The 15,736-nt window shown below is 39.5% G+C and overlaps 1 protein-coding gene across 2 annotated transcripts in view; it reads right to left on the bottom strand.

The window, feature by feature from the left end:
• Positions 1–1,524: 1,524 nt before the first annotated feature.
• TEC (tec protein tyrosine kinase) overlaps positions 1,525–15,736 on the bottom strand; it is a 44,932-nt gene continuing 30,720 nt past the window's right edge. For both annotated transcript variants that reach the window (XM_066317022.1, XM_066317021.1), the window contains 15 exons: positions 15,062–15,143; positions 13,370–13,498; positions 12,007–12,047; positions 11,396–11,577; positions 10,358–10,423; positions 8,493–8,547; positions 8,250–8,329; positions 7,584–7,717; positions 6,725–6,799; positions 5,757–5,928; positions 5,389–5,605; positions 4,812–4,876; positions 3,792–3,910; positions 3,289–3,446; positions 1,525–2,620 (listed from right to left, as the gene is read on the bottom strand). In XM_066317022.1, coding sequence (XP_066173119.1) covers positions 2,543–2,620; positions 3,289–3,446; positions 3,792–3,910; positions 4,812–4,876; positions 5,389–5,605; positions 5,757–5,928; positions 6,725–6,799; positions 7,584–7,717; positions 8,250–8,329; positions 8,493–8,547; positions 10,358–10,423; positions 11,396–11,577; positions 12,007–12,047; positions 13,370–13,498; positions 15,062–15,143 — 1,653 coding nt within the window. In that variant the 3' untranslated portion in view covers positions 1,525–2,542. The remainder of the gene's footprint in view (positions 2,621–3,288; positions 3,447–3,791; positions 3,911–4,811; positions 4,877–5,388; positions 5,606–5,756; positions 5,929–6,724; positions 6,800–7,583; positions 7,718–8,249; positions 8,330–8,492; positions 8,548–10,357; positions 10,424–11,395; positions 11,578–12,006; positions 12,048–13,369; positions 13,499–15,061; positions 15,144–15,736) is intronic.

Genomic DNA, 15,736 nt, shown 5'->3' with positions numbered 1-15,736 from the left:
AAGTTGCTTAAGGGTGAGTGAATTCATCCAGAAGAAAGGATGGTACAGCCACTTCTACCTGCCTTTGAAGACACCAGGAGAGTCAACAACACAACTGCCTCCAGAGCTGCTCTGATCCTTTCTAAAATTAGCCACCTAAGGCTGCATTCATACACCGAAGGCTTACATTGTAAGGCTACAACTAAAAATATGAATTCTTCTAGAAACTGGGTGCTTCAGAGTTCCTGACATCCTAAGTATCAAGCCCAATACCAAGTAGGCAGAAATTTTCTTCAGTGCTGGGAAGAGGCACGTGAAAGAGCCAGATTCAAATACCCACTCCCCTGAGAAAACTACTGCCAAAAGTTCACACACTTAGGGTGTGTTTTATTGCACAAACTAATGATAAATATTTAATTGTTGCAAAGAAACAGGCTTAAGGCTCATTGCAAGCAAATCATCATGATCTTCCTAAGCTTCATTTAGGTTTTAAGGGAAACATTACTTACGACACGACGTATTGTTGAGTTAGTAACACCGTACTTTGGAGGATCTTAAGAGAAGGTGGGGTTCAAAGGAAAGATGTACTTGGCTTACCTTAAACGTTCCCCATTTGCTTTTTCCACTAGGTAGAGTCGAAGTCCCTAGATTTTCCCTTTTAATAATACCTGCTGTTGGTAGTGATTGGAGAGTGGTTTTGGACTCAACAATGTGACAGCTTGGTTTGCAGGTTGGAATGATCTTCTGAGATTTTGTCATTAGGGAAATAGGCATTTGAACCTTTTCTGGCAGCCTGTAGCTTTTCAATAGAATACCATGAGAAAAGGAAAGCACTTCTTCCAAGAAAGAGGAAGCTTCCTCCTTTTGAACATAAAGGCAAACATTAAGCAAAGCAGTGTGGGAATTTAAACATCTCTAAAATTGATTACTGAAATACTCAAATGAAAGAATGATGGAATGTATTAAGCTAACTATGGTTACCCTTAATAATTTAATTGGAAATAAACTTCACCTACTTCTAACTACTTGCAAAAAAAAAAATACCACTTTTGTGAAATCTATTTGTGATTACACATGGCACAACAGCACAAGTAACAAAAGAAAATAAAAACATTTAATGGAGCTGCTTAGAAGGTGACTACAGTAAAATAGGAGTACAAATACTCCTCATATGCAGTGTTACAAAGTTAGGTTAACTGAAGTAGGCTTCAGTAGGACTGTGGGGATGTTAGCCTCCAGCAGAGGGGACAGGGCATGTAACTTCCAAGGAGAGTTAAGATAATGTTGAACATTTAATCATGGCCAACCTAATTTAAATATGTATTCATTCTAACACATATACATATAAAGAGAGAGAGTGTGTGTATGTATATACACTGAAGTGTATCTATATATCTATATATATGCATGGATATATAGATATATATCTCTATGCACTATATATGCATAGAGATATATATGCACTACCATAATGCCATATTCCTGTGAACAATTAGTTTGGCTTATGATGTGTTGACAATAAATCATAGGCAACAAATCAGTTGGTTCCAAACAACAGTTAACATTCAGTTTATTTACACACACATGCAGTATGATGTCTTTTGTTGTGAACACAAAGGTTAAATCACTCTATGTACAGACAACAGACAGAAACACGAGCCCTTCTTAAACACACTCAAGAATTTCTTTCATTCACAACCCCTTGTATATAATTGTGTGTTTAAGTGAAGGAAGGACAAATTTGTGCTTGAACATTTCACGACAAACCCCCCCACACACACTTTATATAAATAAATGCATTCAATTTATGTATTTACAGTACATACAAGCATATAAATTATTTTATAATTAATCCAAAACACGGTACTATGGTTCACTGACAGCCAGTTGTGCTGAATCCTGGACTTATTTTTCATTAGTAACATGAAGACTAAGCATGGGAGGGCTCTGGTAAACCAAGATTACAATGACTCCATCTCACTGCTCATGAAGCAGAGCTTTTAGAGTGTTATATTGAACTGAGGGCTGTGCTGGTAACAACTTACTATGTGCAAATGAAAGAGGCCCATTTTGTCTTCCTGATAAATGCCCATCAGCCAAGAAAAAAAATAATGTTTCTGGAGGATCTCTGGAAACATTTCAGTGTCAGTAAAAAGCCACTTATAGATACCTTCCATTTTAAAGCATGCAAAAATCAGTACTAATGCTACTGCCCATGTAAAGAGAAACCCAAACATGTGGACTGTATGTACATGAACCCAACCCACATAATGCAAATGAGGTTCCTGGCCTCTAGCCACATTTTCTCCCTCCATAAGGAGCTCAATTGTACAGCTATGCAATGCTGACTTTTCAGAGAAAATACGGAGATTGCTAATATTGCTGAAGGTACTGTGTTCATTCCCCAACATCATGTAAAATTCTCCTTGTTCTGGAGTGCATCAGATGTTACAGGTTCTCCACACTGTTCAGCAGCACCCAACAGCTTTTAAAAAGGAACTATGAAGCCACATATCTCTGGGAAGTGCCTTATTTCCTCTGCTTGTGCTGCTGTTGCCTTTTTTCAAAAAGCATCTTCACCCTCTGCAATGTCAATGATTGCATGAAGCAACTCTTCAAAAGTTGGACGTTCCTCTGGTTTCTAAAAAAATAAAAAAGCACACACAGCTGTGATCAGAAATCAATAAAGTTGCATTGAATTTGATATATTACTGGTCATGTCATTCTTTGGCAAGGAATTTAGCATTTCATTAGGTGTGGAATGTAAAAATATTTCCTGGTCTGGATTTTGGTATATGTCACTTAATCTCAGTAAAGCAACACCCTTTCTTTATGCTTTGAAAAAGGCATAAATAGGTGTTGCTGGACTACACTCTTCACATAATTCATTATTTTGCATAGTTTTACTCCTTTTTTTATTTTTCTTCCCATTCCCACTCTTCCCCAATGAACTGCTTCAATCTTCCTTTATGCAAGTTGTTCATGCTCCTAAGAATTTTTGGTGTCATTCCCTGATGCCTCATTGATATCAACTTTATTTTCTGACCTCTAAATGTTACTAAATGTCTTCACATACAGTTCTGACAGTTCATTTATTTCATAGAAATTTTTTCAGTGTTTTATCTTATCACAGCTCTAATTCAGCTGCAAACCAGGAGGAGATCTTTGAATAAGCACATGAATAGCTTAATGAGAGACCTGGAGGCACTCAGAATGCTGCTCTAGAGAAGAAAACTGCTGTTTCTAGATCAACCTTTATTTTAATTCTAAGACAAAAAAAAGAATAAAAAAAAATATAAAAATATATACCTCCTGCCAGCACATCATCATCATTTCATACATCTGCTTACAGGCCAGTTTGGGCCGATACAAGCGATGTCCTTGGCTAACCATTGTTACCACTTCATAGTTGGAGCTTTTTTCAAAGGGCATTTTTCCTTCTGTGTACACTTCCCACATTAAAACACCTGGGGAAAAAAAAGAACCACAAACCATGTGTTTATTTTGAGCCCTGGACTCAGGCTTTCTTAGACAGAAACTATTTATTTATAGATAATAAATAGTTTGAGATCCATATTTGGATTTAGACACTTTTTGCATGTGTCATCACTGAAAAGATCTTAATCTGGTAGCAGGGGTTTTAATGAATAACAGAACTAAACGTGTCTGTGGAACTTCATCACTAATAAAACCATGGGAAATGGTTTCTCTGAGTTTCTTCTCAGATGTCTGAATCCTTCCCAATAACTGGAGCTTAACTGCTATTGATAAAACGTAAAAAATACACTTTCTTTCCATGATGAATGTCTTACCAAAGGACCAGACATCTGACTTGCTGCTGAATCGACTGTAATTAAAGACTTCTGGGGGGCACCATTTCACAGGAAACTTAGCCCCTGAAGAACTTGTGTATTGGTCATCAAGGACATACCTAAGGAAAACAAAAACAAACACAAACAAACAGAAATGACAGTCATGATATCCTTCTGTCAGCCTCCAAACCTGCAAATTTTAATTTAGATTTGGGTTGGAATGTTAGAAGGTCATATTGCCACCTAATGGCCATGGGTGTCAGCATCACACAATAAGAACAGCTTCCCTGGGACAGTTCAGCTGACAGCCAGGACTCTGTTCATTTTTCATACTGTCCCAGAGTCCTTTCTTGTGATTTATTAGCTATACAACACAGGGCTAGGCCAACTGCAAGTTAAATGTCTCTGTTACGAGAGAAAATTAAGGAAAACCAGAAATTTCATGCTCTGTTTTTCACCAGCCAGTCTGAGTTCAGTTGTCAGGGGACACAGAGGCTTAGCAACCCAGAAATGTGGCAAAAGTCAAACCACGATGCTTTAACACCTTACTTGGAAGAGCTGCTCCCACCACAGCCTCACCAACACCTCACCCACGCAGGTGCCACAGCAAGGGCAGGAAATTCACCCCCCTTCCAGATCTCAGCATCTCCCAGCCCTTCAGCTAGCACAACCCTGAAACATCTACGTCAAGAGAATCCCAGACGCACTGAACAGCCTCTTTCTAACACCTATTTACCAAAATACAGATTAACTATTGACTCTGCAGCAGCTCTGCCCTCTGAAACACAAGATCTGTCTTTTTTAAAATGAGTAAGGAAATCAACACAGGACAAGCAAGCATTAAAGGCACTGAGAAAGAAAAAGGCAAAACAAACCCCATCAGAGGTTGTTTCCTAGAGAGGTCAAACCCAAACATTTTTGTATGCAATTTTTCTTGGTTTGTGTTGCCTTTGGGCTGAGTACAAGAGTTAGGTGAATTTTTCCAAATCTCCATAAATACCTTTGAACACTCACACATACCTCGTCATTCCAAAATCTGAGACTTTGACCACTCCTGAGTCGCTCACCAAGCAGTTCCTGGCAGCCTGCAAGAGGAACAGTTAGAGCTGGATGAAAAACTGGGGGTCTCTTGCAGCCAAATTACAGCAATTTTATCAGGTCTTTGTATTAATTTCTTAGCAAATTAACACATTTACCAAGTTCAGTGGTGTATTCTCATTATAAAAAGTACATATGCATCTCCTCTTGATAGTTAAAAGATCACCAGAAAAAAATTATCATCTGAAGGGATTAATGTGTGGTGAAAAAGGCACCAATACAGGGAGGAGATAGGCTATTATATCAGCACAAATTGCTAGTATTTATAAAAACTTCAGAGAGATTTTATTCCATTTTCTTGGGAGAGAAAAGTCTCTCATGATTTTCTGTACAGAGCAGTTTTAGAGACTTTATTAGACCGTAAAGAGCCAACTTCATCCATTCCATTTTCTGCAAGAACAGAAGCAGCTGTAAACAAACAGGCCATTTCAAAAAGGAATAGGTGCATTCAAAAATAAAAAAAATTCAAGGAGGAGTGCAATGCCTAACAGGATGTTACCAGGTCTCTGTGGATAAAGCTGTTTCTCTCCAGGTACTCCATTCCCTCACAGACATCTTGGCACATAGTGAGCAGAGTGTCTTTACTCAAAACTCCCCGTTTTTGTCTCAGGTAATTGAGAAGGCAGCCGTGCTCCATGAACTCTGTCACGATGTAAATGGGCCTCTGTTGTGTGCACACACCATAAAGCTGAACTAGTTTAGGATGTGTTAGCTTCCTGAAAAGATTAAGATCACATCATTATTACTTCCTCCACCCAGCGGTCATTCTCCAGCACACAAAACTGCAGAAATACCACCTCCCCCAAGTGTTTATTTATAATCAGCACAGAGAGGCCTAGGACTGGAAACTGAAGTGCCACGACTCACATCATGACTTTGGCTTCCTCGATGAAGTCCTCCTCATACATGGCTCCTTCCCGGATTGCCTTGATGGCCACCTTGTACTGAGCCCTCCACTTGCCCAGGCGCACCACGCCGAACAGCCCGCTGCCCAGCTCCCGCATGAACGTCAGCTCCGAGGGGTTGATTTCCCACTTCTCTGCAAAACAAAACACACCAGCAACGGCTAAGGAACCCCCTGAGCTGCCAGAGGATAAGGGAGAGGAAAGGGAAACTGGACTAGTGGAAAATTAAGGAATTTAGGTAGAAAGTGTCTTAGAATTAACTAGAAAACCGAACACTTCTATACATCACAAAACAAACTTTTAGGTAGATGTGACCTTTAAGCAACTCCTGATTAACACAGAAGTCAAAATTCAACCTTTCCTGAGGCCAGTAATTACATACTGATACTATCAGATTTCATTTTGACAAAATGCCACCACAGAAAGTTGTGCCAATGCATAGAAGTTGTTCATATCACCTGGCATGCCACGCTTGAAAAATGGCTATTCCAAATTTGTATTTTAAAAAAATATAAATTTTTTTAAATTTTTTTGACCCCTCAACAAAGATCAGTGGGTCAAGTTTGAGTTGGAAGTCTGGAGACTAATGAAGGAACCCAAGGCACAGCTCTCTAAAGCACAGCTCAAGACATGGCTGAAAGCACGGACAAAAATACCAAATTCCCCTGGAGCACCAGTGGCACATTCTGCCTCTCCTCAATACTGTCCCTGGCACCAAACACCACACCCTGTCACACCACCAGCCGTGGTGCCCCTGCATGCTGATATTCTGTGCAAGGGTCTTGAAAGTACAGCTTGGACCAGTATTAAGTTCATAGAGCCAATCACAACACAGAATCAGATCTTTTCAAAACTTCCAGGAAGTACTGTGGCATCTCAGCATACATAAAATCATTAGAATGTGTGTAGATGAACATAAGAGGCAATCACCATAGCTGAATCCTGCCGTTGTGGGTGCTGTTGTCTTCTTTGGGGTCACTGGGTAACGCAGCCTGGTAACGAGACCTGAGGTTCAATGACAGTTCAAGAGAGACAGTTTATTTCTGAAACAGTACCAGGTACCAACTCAGCCTCTTGTTCACTGCAGGCTCCAATTGAGAACATGGAGAAAAATCAGTTATAATAAATGAAAAGTGGAGTATGTTTCTGGGGGCTATTTTCCAGAATGTCATCAGGAAATGCTGGGCCATCTGAAGTTTGATGCAAAGATCTATAAAAACTATAGCTCATGAGTGAGACTTATGCACAGACCAGACTTGGAGAAAACGAGTATTAGTATCTGTGCCTTGAATCCAATTCCTATACCCTCCCCATTCCATCATACAAAGCTGTCACTTAGGGATCTAGAGTAGGGATTTTCTAAACATCACATTACTGCTCTCCTCTACTGTTTGCTCTATGGGAAGGTTAGATTATTTCAAGTGACAGTGACCAGCGGGTAAAAAGGCAATGTCTGAAGAGTGTTCTGGGGAAGTACCATCCTTATCCATCTACTGTGACAGAAGCACTATGTGGAGCTAAGGGAACATTTTTTCCTGACTTGATACAACTATTTTCTATTACTCCAGGGCAGGAGCATTTTAGATGTTATACATTCATATATATAAATACACACACAAAGCCTTTCAAATCACTGTCTATATTGAAATAATGTGAAACTGCAGTGTTTCATGCCTTCCCTGGAAAGGAAGGATGCACAAAATTCCCCAAAATTTCATTGAAACATTAAAATGACTCAAACTCCTTTTCAAATCAATCTTAACTGATAGAAAGAATTCAATCCATCTACCTGCTGCGTTATGGCTGTGATATTCAATTATTTCTGGAATGGAGTTAAAGAGATGTTTTTCTGCGAGGTAGTACTGTTTTGGTGACGTCACTGTTTCTTTTATATGGTAGTGTCTTATTCCTGATGACCCTTCCCTGGAAAAATAATAACAACAATAACAATTAGTAACAACATCAAGTAATTTGTTGTGATTTTTTAAAGAGGAGCACACTGACAAAGAAAAGTAACCTGAAAGGGCCAGCACCAGTGCCCAGTACCACACGCTTTGGGAACAGCTTGAATATCAAATATCCTAAGCACTGGCAACTCGCCTTCATCTCAGTGCTCAAAGTTGAAGATTAACCCAGAAAAGGTTAATTTCCAGCCCAGTGAGCTCCCCAGTCCAGCTCACACCTGCAGGCTGGCAGGAGAGAAGAGACCAGATGGGGTGGGAGAGCAAAACCTCCTCCTTTGGGTGGGGGGTTAAGGTTTACACTGGATTAATCCAAATGGGACCTAACCATAGAGTTGAGAAGTTCGTTTCAATCACCCACCCATCTTTTCTATCACAGCAGCCCTTGTTTCTTTATTGAGCCTTCTCCTGGCTTTTCCCAGCTAATGAATTTGGAAACAGATACAAACCTATTCAGATGAGACAAGGTGTGCAGAGAAGCCATAGAAACTCACCCTCCAAATTTTGTGTAAAGGGAAACGGTATACAGGCCAGGCTGACTGGAGTCTCTCACCACAAAACCACCTTCTTTGTCCTAAAACACAAGCACATTGACACTTCTGAGCAACTGTTTCTAAGCTACATGATTCTTTCACTTGGTTCCAGGATATGTACTTGCCAAAAATAAGCTTCTGCTTTAATTAAAGAAGCGATTTAAAGTGAACTTCGCATTGATACTGCAAGGCTGATGTGCTCACCTCATTTCTGAGGAGCTGCTCTGCCTTGCTTCTGTTCAGGTTTCGGCTGTACCACCTGCAACACAACATCAGTCAATAAAACTTCCCCAAGGTGCATGATTTACTTAAAATTTACCTAAAATGCTTTAAGCAAAGTATTATGAAGCTAGAGATTAAATAATTTTATGATAAAGGAAGACGAATAATTGAACCTTTGATAACATGCAAAAGATCAGTCTCTACTATACTGTGCAGTTATCCCATAAAAAAGCCCTGAAACAAATCCAGAGAAATCCCACAAAAACTCAGGGGAATGATGAAAGTTTTTGGAAAAAACACTTGTCAAACATGTCCAGGCTGGTGGCAGTAGCTGCTGTGAAGAGAAGCCCAAGGGGAAGGATGGCAGCCCCAGGGCAGCAGCTGCCTGCACACCAGTCAAACCACCTGTGGAGCTGGCTGTCAGACTGCTCTGTCATTCCTATCTCCACACCTCTGGGCTCCCAGGGAGGACCCACCTAGCAAAAGGGAGGCTGGAACTATGAACTGAGTGTCAAGGCTGAGCTCTGTGCTGCATGGGCAGGTTAAAGCAGCTACAGAAGCACCAGCCAGCCACAGAGAATAATAAAAAAGGGAAAACCAGGCAGCTTGCAAATGGTGTCGTGCAGTTGTTTTGAGCTATGCTGTCATTTCAGTAACCAAGCAGGGAAGTGGCACAGCACCCTTTAATCAGATTCTGCCTGTTCTTGAGATAGTGGTTTCTTGCAGTTGGCACATGACCTGGAGCAATGCTCCCAGGACTGCGCAGAGACTCAGAATTTCAGCCCCAAGGTGGTAAAAGCACAAAGTGGCTGGACCAGATAAGGCAGTCCAGTTCCTTCCTTCACTTTCTGCCAGCCCTGCAGCCCAGCACAGAGCTGAGCAGAGCTCTTAGCAAGAGTTTCTAAGATGAGAAAGCAACAAAGAACTCCCTCTAGTCAAGCTAAGGGCAAAATCCCAGATGAAATTCTGCCTTCTGTCAAAACATGGCAAGTAAGAGCCATATGTAGCTGAGAACAAAATTTTGGAGCTACTAAAGTGGCCTTGAAATTTGGTTTTATTTATTATTTTCTTACAGCTCCATTTTATCTTAAAGTCATGAAGTATGCCCTAAATTCTCAGGTACAACAGTTTATCCTACAATAATGTTTGATATCACGAACAGGTTGAGAGAGTGCCATATTAAATTTTACCCTGATGTTCTTAAGAGCTTCCTAATTAAAGATCAACTGGAAAAAGCCTTAAAAAAATTAAAAGAAAAATTTAAAAAAAACACCACCAAAAAAACCTAGACATTTATAGCTGTAAGTTACATGCATACATTGAAACTTGAAATGCATCAGATTACATATTTTGTTGAAAACTAGAGCGTGCAAAATACCCAATCATTTATGTTTATTTAGACTGATTTCCACTGTTTTCTCCTCTATTGTCCACTGCTACAAACTTTGGATAGACATGTCACTTTACTATTAAAACAACATTTAGGACATTTAAAATGGGTACATTTCCTTCAAGTTTCCCTTTGTCTATCAGAGAATTTAAGAGGGTTTTGGTTTTTTTTGGGTTTTTTTTTTTGTTTTGTTTTGTTTTGTTTTGTTTTGCTTTAACCATGGTAGCCTACATACCATAAGCCTGATGGCTGAATTATAAATTGGCCTACATTATAAATCCCAACATAATCAATGAGGAGAATCTGAAAAAATAAATGCCTATTTTAGTTAAGTTTAACCTCTAGGTGCTACTGTATGTCAACAGTTGCTTTCCAAATGCTAAAAAATACATTGTCATCCTTGAAGCATAGATTTCATTTTGTGATATTCCAAGTTTTAATTCAAGCATTCACTTACTCATATTGATCAAGGTTGTTAGACTTCTTTCCTGTTACATAGTTGCTTGGAATATATCCTTGTTTTCTAAAAAAATAGAGAATATATCATCCAAGTGAAAATATGCAAAACTGCATGGCTTGAAGACAGTTGTTTCATTCTGCTAATTACCAGAGGTCTCTTGATGTAATTTATTAATTACTGACTCACCTACTACTGCTAATGATTATTCAGAAACTAATTTTCCTCATCACCATTTCCACATTAACTTTCAGCACCCCTTGAAAATGTCATGGGTAGCAGAATTGTCCAAAAAAAAAAAACAGCAAAAGGGGTGAAGAAGAGTGGGTAACTCTGCTGCTCCATCACTCTTCTGCACTCAGGAGTCCCAGTCAGTCAAATATGTTTGGAAACAGTCCAGTTTCCAGTCAGGAAATATGTTTGGAGCCTGACACAGCCTGATAACTCACAATTACCCGTAACATATGGCAACAGGAACCTGATAAATATTGAAATATGAAAACTTTCATCTTTGAAACCGCAGGGAAAATTCTAATACAGGACTTGTGAAGTTGTAGTCATTACAGCATCTCACTGCAATTCTCTCTCAACTTATTCAAAGACTGTCCCTAATGATTCAGCCATTAAATAAAATTATGATTATTCAAGTCTGGAAGTCGGAGTCTGCTGAGCTAAATGCTAACCATACCGCTCTTTAATGAGATGTTCCCCAGGGAAGTGGGAAAACTTTATCAGTCTAGTGAGGTTTTAAAGGATGGCTGGTGCTTTAATTGGGGAACTATAGAATTGGAAAGTAAACATAATTGGAAAGGCTTCCAGTTCTGCAAGTGTCTTTGCACTTGGGTCCCACAATCTATCTATTGAGTACTGCACTTTAAAAAATTGGTTTCTGCATGAAAATATCTGGATGAGATTTCAGAGCCTGGGCCTAATGTAGGGTTTAATGGAGTAACTTGTTGACACACAGTCAATATAAACTTCTATAATATGAAAACAGACTTATGAGCTCTATAACAAAAAACAGCAACTCATTTTTACCCATATTTGTCTCTCGCCTTCCACCAATGAATGTCATTCTTCTCAATCACTGTATATTCTTCACCTTTCTCTAATCTTAAGTCATGATGCTCTGTAGGTTCAAAGTCATACATTGCTACCACTATCTCCTCCTCTTCACTCCCATTTTCTTCAACTGGAGGAACAGGCGGTGGAGGCCTTCGCTGAAAACAACACAGAATTATTGAGTTCTCACCCCACACTGCTCCATCTTTCCAACTCATTCACCCTCACCATCACACCAGTGCATCCTGGAGGCAAAGCTGGGCTAGTCCTGGGGTGGCCTGGGGGGCAGCTGGGGTCTGTGGCACCAAACCATGCAATGGGGCTGGTTTGTGCTGCAGCCCTGCAGCTGCCAGTAAAGAGCAAAGCCAGCTGGCATTTGTTTTTTTGCCCACATCTTTCACCAGCAGCACAGATACAGCTAAAAGATGCAGCTAAATTTCAGTGGGATTTTTTTCACTCTGAGATAGAGCATGATGCCAATACAGAAACAGACCTTTGCTCTAGGATACAGCAAATATTTTGAGAAATGTAAGCACTTTTTCAAAAAGCAGTAATTATCTATTCAATATTTTAAAGGTTCTACCTACCGCACTTTTTTCTGGCATTGAAGAGGACAATCTCATTACATCTAGAAACAAAGCACAGGTGGAGAGGATTTAGGATAAGGCTTTATGGAGAGGGTTTCAGATAAGTCTTGAATATCTTAACCAGCCTTCAGTACAGCTTAGAAATTTAGAAAGCAAAGACAACTCCAATCAAGCTATAGGAAAAATGATTGATTATTCTTGCAAACACATCCTAAATCAGCCAGCAGGTTACACTGACCAGATTTGGCAACATCTATGCCACACAGAGCATGCCACAGAGAGCGCTGAACCAGCCCTCAGATGCAAGAATTTATCAGAAATAAAAAAGGGATAGAGATAAGAAAGGCATAAGAAAATGAAGCAGTGTTCTTGTCACCATGATCTAAAAATCTGTTAGTATTAATATCTGCCCTTTTAAAAAATAGGCCCCTGACCCTTGCTTTGCTATATTATGCATAACAGTTGTATGTATTTTCTTATTACATCTCTCAGATCCAAAATTATTTTTCTCCTCCACTGCTTTTTTTTTTTTTTTTTTTTTACAAAGTTGAGGTCATGCTTTTCATTTCGCTGAATCATTTAAAAAGTCGAGATATAGGTCATGCTTTTCATTTTGCTAAATCACATTCAGCCATGAGCCCCTGTTTATTCTGCAAATCTTCCAATGCAACTAAATCCCCAGGTCCCTCTGATTGCCTGTGCAGACATAAGAAATCATTGGTTGCCACAGGTTTAACTGGGAGATAAGCAATGGCTCCATTTCTTTCCTACCATGGAATTTTCCTTAAATCCAGGACTGAATCATGACTAGATCCTTTGTTGGACAATATTGCAGAGCCACAGCATCCACTGCTCAATCAGCAGAACCATTCAGTCCAGTTTAATGTAAATACATTAAACCTTCCTGGATCATTTTTAGCTTGGTGTAGTAGCACTGAATGCAATGTAATTATACTTCCTTCACATGGATATGGAGAGTTTTTAATAAATAACTGAAGAGCTGGCAAGATCAATAGCTGAATCTTTTTCACCATAAGGTTTTATCCTCAGTCTGAGGTAAACATTTGGTCAAATAAGTTTCAAATGGGAGAAAAAAAAATAAATCCAAATGAATTTCAGCAACTTCAACAACTCCTTTCAGATTTCTCTAAACATTTTTTTTGCAAGGATATTTTGCTGTCTTTTCTATTTTTTACAGAATACTTGCTAATTAATTTTTACTTACTTTAGTCACAGTATCAATGCTTGACTCTGCTGTATAAATTTGCCTAATACCCAGGGCATTCAGGTGTGATGACAGAATCATATAAAAAAGCAGAAAAAATATGCCAGAAGAACTTCATAAGGAAACACAGGTACGTACTGTTTTCAAAAAGACTGTATTTTTCACAGCCAGGTGCTAATTTTTCTGTCTGTCTGCAGCACTGATAAATCCCCTCCGTCCAGAATTTAGGATGATATTTTACCATTATATTGCTGTTGTTCTTTATTTCTACAAGAAGAAAAAGAGCATATATTGAAAGATACAAAAAAAAAAAAAAAAAAAAAAAAAAAAAAAGGCTGCAAGAGAGTAATTTTTAATACATATTGCAGTATCTTTGACATGAGGTGTAATCTTTGCTTGCCCTTACTTTAGCATGGCTTCTCTTCTTGCAAGTTTACATGGAGGTGATACAACAACCTTAGAGGATTTATTTAGGGTAATACCTTTATTCCAGAAGGGTGTGCCATACTCCCCTCCTACATCAACCATCCTGGTAGGGCTTTGGTGCATCAATGAAAGGAGACCCTGCACCACTGGAACCAGTCAGACAGCTGGGCAGGATTTGGGAGCTCTGGCTCCTCCTTTACTGTTGCAAGTGACTCAAATTCATCTACAAATGGTGTTCTGGAGGGAAAGACAGCTGATGGAAAGACAGCTCTATTCTGTGGCACAACTCATAGTTTTGGCTCCTTAATCCATGCTGTGGGCTTGCTGAGCTTCAGAGGTCACTTCTTGCCCTCTGATTCCCAGCCCAGGAATAATTTTTTATTACTTTTAATAATTTCTTATTAATTACAGACCACCTGTAATTAATGTGAGCATCTGATGCTGAGAGAGGGCATTAAGAGACTAAATAAAAAGAAACCGTTTACCCACTATGAAAGCAATATATCATCACTATCTGTTCACATCTCAGCAGAGATACCTCCTATCATTTCACATCAGCTAAAAGCCCACAATGTTGTCTAGATACATCCAAACACTTTTTTTCAGTGATGCCATCAACCAGCTTGGATAAACTTTTAACTCATTGTGCAAAAGCAGAGTCAAATTCTGATTGCAGCTGCACTTCACAAAATCAAACTAGATCAGTCTGAGAATTTGAGGCTCTCAGCACCTGTTACCACACCCTGTGTATGCAAAGATGAGCTGGCCCAATAGAAAACTAAAATTGGTAGAAATAAGCAGCAGAAACTCTACCACTTTATTTTTGTAGTTTGTTGTGGGTTGATGCTAGCCAGCAGCTAAGCACCCATGCAGGCACTCATCCACTCCCACAAGCCAGTGGGATGGGGGAAGGAATAAAAAGAACAAGAGCCAAAAGTTTTGGCTTGAGATAAAGACAGTTTAATGACCAAAAGAGAGAAAAAAAATAATCCAGAAGTAATGCAAAGTAAATCACTCACTATCTCCCACAAGCAGATCAAAACTCAGCTAGCCCCTGTGCAGTGGCCAATGGGGAAGGAAAAATTCTAATCCCTGTCTTCCTCTACCCCAGCTTTTATTGCTGAGCACAGCTTTATACGACCTGGAATATCCCTTTGGTGAGGGATATTCCTGCTGTCCTGGCTGTGCCACCTCCCAGCCTCCTGTCCACCCCCAACCCACTCACTGTGGGGCAGAGGAAAAAAAAAGCAAATCCTCCAGCAGCAACTACAGCACTGGTATGTTTTTAACACTGCTTTGACCACAAATCCAAAACACTGCACCAAGTTAACTGCAATCCCTGCAGACTGCTCAAGCAAAGGCATCTGCCTGTGTCAGAGTTTAAGTATGAGCAATTCCCATTACCTTCTTTCAGGTTCCTCACCCACTGATCCCGGCTTTGTGCGTTGGGTGCAAAAACATAAAGCGTGTTAGAATCATATACAACCTGGAGGGGAGAAAAGAAATAATCAAAATACATTCACCTCATAATGTTAACTCACTTCTTCCTAAAGAAACAGAGGAAACAGAACAAGACAAATGACTCTTACATTTGGCAAAATTAGTGTATTCAAGCACAAAATGCAGAAACTGTGAAAGGTTATTAGGGTTTATTATTCAGATACGATGTTTTCAGGAGAATTAGGAAGAATTTTGTATGGTATATTATCTTGTCAGCATTCCTTAAAATGCTTGCTTCACACTTTGCTTTGTTCATTCTTCACTGTGTTTTTTCTAAAAATAGTTCAATTTAAGGAATGAAAGCTACTTTGTAATCAGACATTCTCCCATCTGATTCAGTATTGCTCTGGAGTGACTCTTTTTTATTTGTCCGCTGCTTTTATTGGCAGAAAACAAGTATTGCTCTGGGAAAAACAGATCAGAGTCACTGCTGCCCCTCTCCAGCAGTGGAATTCCTCCTCTGACTATTCCCTCTATAGTAAGGAGGTATAGCACTCAAGCCCCACATTTTTCTTTTTTCCTCTCTAAGTACTCTGTTTTCTGTGTTCATTTCCATTCAATTCACAATGAATAAGAAAA

The sequence above is a fragment of the Sylvia atricapilla genome, chromosome 4, assembly GCF_009819655.1.
Source record: "Sylvia atricapilla isolate bSylAtr1 chromosome 4, bSylAtr1.pri, whole genome shotgun sequence".
In the NCBI taxonomy this organism is placed as follows: Eukaryota; Metazoa; Chordata; class Aves; order Passeriformes; family Sylviidae; genus Sylvia; species Sylvia atricapilla.
Note: the sequence above shows the minus strand (reverse complement) of the source record. Positions and strands in the feature narration are given on the sequence as shown.